At 52.0% G+C, this 8,329-nt stretch overlaps 1 protein-coding gene across 1 annotated transcript; it reads left to right on the top strand.

Annotated features, from left to right (window-relative positions):
* The first annotated feature begins 200 nt into the window (after positions 1 to 200).
* Positions 201 to 7,078, top strand: SOX7 (SRY-box transcription factor 7). Its single transcript, XM_034965623.3, has 2 exons — positions 201 to 642; positions 4,182 to 7,078. Exons 1-2 carry the CDS (start codon positions 405 to 407, stop codon positions 5,108 to 5,110), a joined length of 1,167 nt encoding a protein of 388 aa, XP_034821514.3. The 5' UTR covers positions 201 to 404; the 3' UTR covers positions 5,111 to 7,078.
* The last annotated feature ends 1,251 nt before the right edge of the window (positions 7,079 to 8,329 follow it).

The following is an 8,329-nucleotide window of genomic DNA, read 5'->3' as shown; positions in this document are numbered from 1 at the left end:
CTCCAGCGCCTGCCTTGCGTCTGTGCGGCACCTGCGGGTCCAGGGCAGGGGGCGGGAGGCGGCCCGGGGCAACCGGGCGCAGATCCCCGGGCGGGCCCTGGCGGCGGAGGGGCGGGCCGGGGGCAGGCGCGGGGAGGAGGCCCTCCCTCACTCCCTCCCTCCGTCCTCCTCCCGGCAGGTCGGAGCGGGGACCCGGCGGCGGCCCGGGACGCAGGGAGGGGACCCGCGCCGACACCGAGGGAGGGGCCGCGCCGCCTTGGAGAGTCATTGGAGGACGCGGCCGCCCGAAGCTGATAAATCAGGGGCCAGGTCGCGGCTGCGGGCCAAGTTGGACGCCCCGACCCGTGCGAGGGCCAGGTCCGCGCCTGCCCCGCCAGGCGAAGCGAGGCGACCCGCGTGCGGCCATGGCTTCGCTGCTGGGAGCCTACCCTTGGCCCGAGGGTCTCGAGTGCCCGGCCCTGGACCCCGAGCTGTCGGATGGACAATCGCCGCCGGCCGCCCCCCGGCCCCCGGGGGACAAGGGCTCCGAGAGCCGTATCCGGAGGCCCATGAACGCCTTCATGGTTTGGGCCAAGGACGAGAGGAAACGGCTGGCGGTGCAGAACCCGGACCTGCACAACGCCGAGCTCAGCAAGATGCTGGGTGAGTGAGCGCGCGGCCGAGCGGGCTGGGGGCCGGGGGCGGGCGGCGGGCGGCTGGCGGCACTGCAGGGCGGGTGCGAGCGCGGAGCCTGGGGAAGACCCGGCACGCGGGACGAGGGCCCTCTTCGTGCCCGCGTGGCTGGCCATCTGCGCGAGCGTGGGTGCTCGCGGTGCCCAGGATTCAGAGCGGGGGCACTTGGCGCGGTCCAAAGTGAAACCGCGCGGCGGGCAGGGAGGCTCCTTTGCTGGGACAGGAGCGGAGATCGGCGCCCCAGGGGGCGGGGAGACGGGGCAGCGGCCAGGCCAGGACGCCTGGCGACAGAGACCGGCGTGCATGGACAGGGCAGGGACGGAAACGTTTGAGGCTGGGTGGAACAAGCGTTTACTAGGAATACCGAAGCGGGAAAAGCCAGCATTCCCTGGACCTTACAATTGGGCCATCTCAGAGGAAGGCTGTCACAGATGAAATTATAATTAACGAATATTCCCGAAGAGAGACCCTGAGGAACGAATCCTTGCTTTAACTAAACAATTAAGAGGAAAACAAAACAAAAGAAAAAGCTTACCCAAATAGACTCGATTCGTTCATCTATTGCTCAGTCTCGAAGGTGTAGATAACTTGATTCGGATGCTTGGGCTGTCCTGGAACCCGGTCTCTTCCTGAGCTGTCCCCGCAGGGACTGGGGACACGGACCCACCAGGTCCAAGAGGTCCAGAGTGAGGCTGTTAGGACACACCCGAACAACCGGAGTTCCTATGGGGGTTTCTTTTTTCTCCGGTGTCGAGCTGAGTACTTTTCAAGCCTGCCTAACCCCTGACTTCTTTGCCTTTCGACGCGGTTTTTATTCTTTTTAATCGGCGAAAAACTTTCAAAGCACTTGGTGCACGCAGCGGGAGACAGGCCCTGTAAGAAGGGACGCGTGGGCACCCGAGGCCGGCTCTACCCTTCCCAAACCCCACCCGGTCCGGAACAGAGCCCTTCCTTTTTTCGTCGGAGTTCAGAGCTCAGGGCTCTTTCCCGAGGCGGAACTTTGGGGATAGGACTGACGCCCCTCTTTCTGCTGGATAAAGCCGCAGGCCCGCAGAGGGGGTCCCAGGCCGAGCCCTCCTGCGATTTAGCTGCTGTGCAAAGCAGTTGATGGAGTGCTGGTTGCCAAGGGCCCAGCCTGGTGGCCGGCTGCACCAACTCGCCTTAGTGGTCTGGGGCCTTCTGGGGCCTTTTCCCTCAACAAAAATAGTAACATTTGTATTTTACACAGTGTTGGCATAAAGACAAATGTATTAATATGTACAATAATAAAACATTTTATTTAACCTGTAAGTTTATATTTTTCTTCAGATTTTAAAAGAAATGAAAATATGTTTGTTGTGGATCCCCAAACGTTTTTTTCCACGGACCGTGGGCACTGTGCCTGTTGACCCTGCCAACAGGGGGAAGCAAGCCCCTGCTGTGACCGTGACAGAGGAGGAATTCTGTGCAGGCCTGGGCCAGGGAATGGGGAGGAAAGAGGGGTGAGGAGCATGGTTCTGCAGAGTTGGGGAAGCCTGCTCCCAGGAAAGGGGCAGGGACAGGGACACAGGAGACAGATGCTTCCTGCGAGTTGGTCCCCGTCAGGGCCTGCACTTCAGCTTCAGGAGGTTACAGTTCATTCTGCAGAAAAGACACGGATTGCTTCCTGCTGAGCCATGTAGCTCCTGGCACTGGGTGAGGGAAACCGCAACACTGGTGCTTTTCACAATATGGACTTTGTGCACCTGTCAGTAGGGGGCAGCTGGATGATCCCTTCCACCTGTGTGACATTTCCTTCTCAGCTCTTTCCTTTCTGACCTGAGAGGAAAAGGCTGGATATAGGAGTCTCAACTTTTTCCACTATAAACCTTCCAAACCCTAACATTAAAAATGTGACCTAGTCACACTGGTATTTAAAATATATTATGAATGAGAAAGTGCATAAAGAGAAGTAGACCTTTGGTAGCATTTTTAAATGAACACGTATTTTATTAATTATATAACATCCAGGTACATTTAAAAGCTACGGCCACATTTTATACTGAGACCACAGACAGAGTATGGGGTGCACCTGGATCTTGGGCCACTTGCAACAGCTTTGTAGCCTCAGCCACAGGCTGGGAACTGATGACCAGCCCTGAATCTGCAGCTCCTAACACTTTCAAGTCGCCCTTGTAAGTGATAGCTAATGATGTTAATTGAAAGCTCCATGGAATTTCTATAAATTTTCTCCCAAGTGGTACAATGCCCTTAATCATTGCCCTCCCCTGGCTCTGAGCCCCTGGCCCAAGGAGCCAGTCAGCGGAGGCACTGAGGGCTGCTGTGTGCACGGCTCTGCACCTGGCCCAGTGCAGAATGTGCTGAGTGGAACACAGGGCCCTTTCCTTAGGCCTTAACCTCTATGCTAGCGGGTCTCAAACTTCAGGACACATTAGCATCATGGTAGAACATGTTAAAGTTGTAGAATCCTGAGCCCACCTTAGGAGGTAGCAAAGCAACCCAAGGGGTCCAGAAGCCCCCCACCCCTAGAAAACACTGCAGAAGGGTGTGCAGTGCACACTGATAGATGAGGGAAGATGCTCCAGGGACTTGAAAAGCCACAGACAAGCAAGCAATGGTGAATAGAAGATCAAGCGCAGCCACCATATTAGCACCAGTGGGTTGCAAGCATGGAATAATTTTTAAAGAGAGAGTTTGGAGCTGGAGAGTGTCACAATATCTTTATTTTATACTGAAGAAAATAGAAACTCTGGAAAGTGCAGGGAATGGCTTCTGCATGGAGATCTGTGGCTAAGCAGGTGCCCTGGCACCGTCAAGGGTCCCCAAAAGATGGCTGGCTGGAAGTGACCGTTTGCATGTATATGTGTGTGCATGCATGTGTCTGGGTGTGCATATATGTGTTGCAAGCAGATGCTAGCATTCTGGCCTCAGTCATCCAGCAGGGTTCTATTCGACCTTCAGAGGTAAGGAATAGGTATTTGTTAACCTAAGTGAGAATCTCTAATTTACTGACATCTGTGAAAGTATTGACTGAGCCTGGGTTCCCTCCCAGAAAGGGCTGTGAGATTTATGCCATAGGTAAATATGATAGTATCTCTTTAGCCTGCACTAATCAATGAAGGCAGAGATTTTCATGAGAATACACAAATGTTTAGAATGGACCCTGGAAGGGTAAAAAGAGCCCCAATCAATATCGTGATCATTAGATATTTTCTTCCCGTAGCTGACATATGGTCAGGTGGGCTTTTCACTGGGGACCCCGCATTGTAGCGTGGGCATTCTCTGGCGGCTTTTATATGAGAGGTGATGCTTTCTGTGTGCACCGTGCGCGATCTGGCTTTCTGGATGCAAGCAGAGGGGTTGATTTCGCTTCACTGTGCCTGCAGGATCTGGTCTGGGAAGAGGGTGCAAGAGATGCCCGTGTCCTCTGTGGCTGAGAGGGGGAAGGGAGGTGTGTGTGCACGCGTGTGCATGTGCGATGCCTGCGGGGCACAACACTGAGCATGGCCTCCTCTGCCTTGTGTGAGCAGGAAAGTCGTGGAAGGCGCTGACGCTGTCCCAGAAGAGGCCGTACGTGGACGAGGCGGAGCGGCTGCGCCTGCAGCACATGCAGGACTACCCCAACTACAAGTACCGGCCGCGCAGGAAGAAGCAGGCCAAGCGGCTGTGCAAGCGCGTGGACCCGGGCTTCCTCCTGAGCTCCCTCTCCCGGGACCAGAACGCCCTGCCGGAGAAGAGAAGCGGCAGCCGGGGGGCGCTGGGGGAGAAGGAGGACAGGGGTGAGTACTCCCCCGGCACTGCCCTGCCCAGCCTCCGGGGCTGCTACCACGAGGGGCCGGCTGGTGGTGGCGGCGGCGGCACCCCGAGCAGTGTGGACACGTACCCGTACGGGCTGCCCACACCTCCTGAAATGTCTCCCCTGGACGTGCTGGAGCCGGAGCAGACCTTCTTCTCCTCCCCCTGCCAGGAGGAGCATGGCCATCCCCGCCGCATCCCCCACCTGCCAGGGCATCCGTACTCACCGGAGTACGCCCCAAGCCCTCTCCACTGTAGCCACCCCCTGGGCTCCCTGGCCCTTGGCCAGTCCCCCGGCGTCTCCATGATGTCCCCTGTACCCGGCTGTCCCCCATCTCCTGCCTATTACTCCCCGGCCACCTACCACCCACTCCACTCCAACCTCCAAGCCCACCTGGGCCAGCTCTCCCCGCCTCCTGAGCACCCTGGCTTCGACGCCCTGGATCAACTGAGCCAGGTGGAACTCCTGGGGGACATGGATCGCAATGAATTCGACCAGTATTTGAACACTCCTGGCCACCCAGACTCCGCCACAGGGGCCATGGCCCTCAGTGGGCATGTTCCAGTCTCCCAGGTGACACCAACGGGTCCCACAGAGACCAGCCTCATCTCCGTCCTGGCTGATGCCACGGCCACGTACTACAACAGCTACAGTGTGTCATAGAGCTGGAGGCGCCCCGTCCGGTCAGCCCTCGCGCCCTCTCCTTCCTGTGCCTTGAGTGGCGGAGGAGCCGTCCAGCCACACCAGCTTTCCTCCCACCGCTCAGGGCAGGGAGGTCTGAACTGCGGCCCCAGAGCCTTTGGCCTAAGCTGGACTCTGCTTATCCGAGAGCCGCCTCTATCCCCTTCCCCACGTTCCAGCCCCTGCAGCCCACATTTTAAGTATATTCCTTCAAGTGAGTTTTCCTCCAGCCCCTGAGAGTTGCTGTCTCCCAGTGGAATATTCACTGACGTCTTTTCTTTGTAGCCATCATCGAAACTAATGGGGGGACAGACTTGATAGCCAAGGTCCCTTCTGGTCCAGTTTTCTGATTTAGGGTTCTCTCAAGATTAATACAGGAAGATGGGGAAATTTGACTCATTAATGAGCTCGCTAACCTACGATCTGGTGATAATTTTGTGTGCACAGCCCAAGGACCACGAGGCTTTCTGTACTTTCTGCACTCCCTTCCAAAGTGACCACAAAATTTCAAAGGGACTCATACAATTTGAGAAAAAACAGTCAACCTGATTTGAGAAATTAACCAGTATGGCTAACTGTATCACAGAAAATGGGATTGAGTTAAAACTATTTTATTTTAAATATACATTTTAAAGCAGTTCTTTTTTTTGTTAATTTGTTTATTATACACACACTTCAAGAGAATATGCACAGTCTAGGCCGGGCACGGTGGCTCACACCTGTAATCCCAGCACTTTGGGAGGCCGAGGCATGTGGATCACCTGAGGTCAGGAGTTTGAGACCAGCCTAGACAACATGGTGAAACCTTGTCTCTATGAAAAATACAAAATTAGCTGGGAGTGGTGGTGCATGCCTGTAATCCCAGCTACTTGGAAGGCTAAGGCAGGAGAATGTCTTGAACCTGGGAGGTGGAGGTTGCAGTGAGCCGAGATTGCACCATTGCACTCCAGCCTGTGCAACAAGAGTGAAACTCCATTTCAAGAAAAAAAAAAAAAAAGAATATGCACAGTCTGAATGTATACCAGGAGTGTGAGAGACACATGCCCACTTCATGCAACTCCTAAACTCAAAAGTCTAAATCAGATATTTTTATTAACAATGACAACTTGTTGCCAACTCCCTGTTTCTAATGACCAAAGACCCAGGGTACCTAAAAGGACTTTGCAACCAAGCAAAGTCACTGTCTTCAAATCTGGATACACACTTTCCCCTCTGTAGATTCAAAAGGTGCTTCCTTCCCGGCTGTCTCCGGCTTCCTTACTCTCTTTTCTGGGATTTCTTTTTCTCTTCTTTCTGCTCTTCCTCCACTGCTCAACTGGTCCCTAACTGAAACAGCCCCTGACTTAGCCCAAGCACGCTTCCTTTAGCTGCTGTGAGAATTTGTCTTCCTCACCAGCCAGGTCCTCAGGCAAAGTCCTCAGCCAGTGCTTTAGAGCAGCTTCCCGCAAATCAGAAACTCACTGTGATTCCAAAAATGTTTCTGAGCCCTGGACCCTGCCCCCAAAATATGTTCATCTTTCCCCCAAACCTCCTTTAAAGGAGCCTGCATGACAGTGTGCTGAAAGACAGTTGTTGGTTTTTTGATTTTAGCATATGATTTCCTGTATGAAATATGTTTTATATAATCTCCTATTATTTTTATCTTATGTTTTGTATTGTTGATAAATCCTTTTTGTCCTTCTAAGATGTCCTATTGTAAAATCACTTATAAGATATGATTACTCTTTATGCTATTACTTTATATGCCATTTGGTAATAAATAGTAAATTGTTGATGATATGATTGACTGATGCGCAGTCCAGAGCATGTATGAATAATCTCATAAGACAGTATCACAGACATTAAGCTAAACTGTTTCGTTTTTTTGAAAGAACAACTCATACTTTGGAACAGTTGTCAATATTAATTTGTTGAAAATATTTAATTTAAATAAACATTTTTGTACCATGACTGTTCTATCTTTTGAAATATAGTTTTGCAAAAAGAAAAGATTTCCAAGCAAGACATAAATGTTACATCGAGTGCTACTTGTGGTATTGATCAACATGTTTTCTACATCGACTTTTTTATTTTAAAAAGTTGTTACCTGGTAGGGATGGTTTATTTTATTTTATGAGTTATGCTAAAGAGATAAATCCAAATTTTACGCATCGGAACCTGCTGTTTTTATTGACAATGAAAGAAAATGTCAACTCATGACCTACATGTAGAACTATTTTCTCCTTGTGACGACTTTACACTCGTAAAGTGGAATGAGGTGACTATGAGGCTGTCTGAAGAAGGAAAGTAAGTTTTGTTTACTCGTTTGCTTACTTAAAACTGTCACAGCTATTTTTTGTTTTTTTTTTGTATTTTTAGTAGAGATGGGGTTTCGCCATGTTGGCCAGCCTGGTCTCGAACTCCTGACCTCAGGTAATCCACCCGCCTCAGCCTCCCAAAGTGCTGGGATTATAGGCATGAGTGTGGTGGCAGGTGCCTGTAATCTCAGCTACTTGGGAGGCTGAGGCAGGAGAATTGCTTGAACCCAGGAGGCGGAGATTGCAGTGAGCTGAGATGGCACCACTGCATTCCAGCCTGGGCGATGGAGTGAGACTCTGTCAAAAAAAAAAAAAAAACCTGTCACATTTTTTTTCTTCTTTTTGAAATAATCTCGAAACACACCTGTGTTTATGGATGTGCTGTGGAAATATGTCACAGGCTCTCAGAACTCAATGGGACATTGTGGAGAAGGCAGGAGAGCACACAGAGTAATAATGAAAGGATGCAAATCTAGTGAGGGTTAGGAGCAACATCCCAGCCAAAAAGCACTGGAAGAAACTGAGGATGACTCAGTCCCTGTGCAGGTCACCTCTGTCTGGCTTTTGTCCATGGGGAAGCAGTTGTAACTTGCTGGAGTTAAGGGCAGCTGTGTGTTTTCCCAGGCCCTCTGGGCCAAGGAGTGGGTCTTGGGAGAGCCCAAATGGGCATGCGTGTTCCCTTCAGTTCTGATCCTAATCTATAGTCATTACTTTAATAGCACTTTATAGGTGTGCAGAGCTTTACGGAAAGTTTTATGGGCTGTTTCTCATCCACAGCCCCAGGTGGGGCCCGTCATCCACCCACCACGTTGTGCAGCAGGGGACACAGAGGCCCAGGGTGGGCGTTGGCGAAGGGTGGCTGGCTCGTGTGCCATGTTACCTGTGTTTTAGCATCATCAGATGT

The sequence above is a fragment of the Pan paniscus genome, chromosome 7, assembly GCF_029289425.2.
Source record: "Pan paniscus chromosome 7, NHGRI_mPanPan1-v2.0_pri, whole genome shotgun sequence".
Taxonomy (NCBI): domain Eukaryota; kingdom Metazoa; phylum Chordata; class Mammalia; order Primates; family Hominidae; genus Pan; species Pan paniscus.
The sequence above is the reverse complement of the archived record's forward strand: the minus strand, read 5'-3'. Positions and strand labels throughout refer to the sequence as shown.

Excerpts from the sequence above, each read along its gene's own strand:
- SOX7 (XM_034965623.3), top strand. The coding sequence starts at position 405 with ATGGCTTCGCTGCTGGGAGCCTACCCTTGGCCCGAGGGTCTCGAGTGC. Across the intron at positions 643-4,181 it reads CGAGCTCAGCAAGATGCTGG|GAAAGTCGTGGAAGGCGCTG; the intron begins GTGAGTGAGCGC and ends TTGTGTGAGCAG.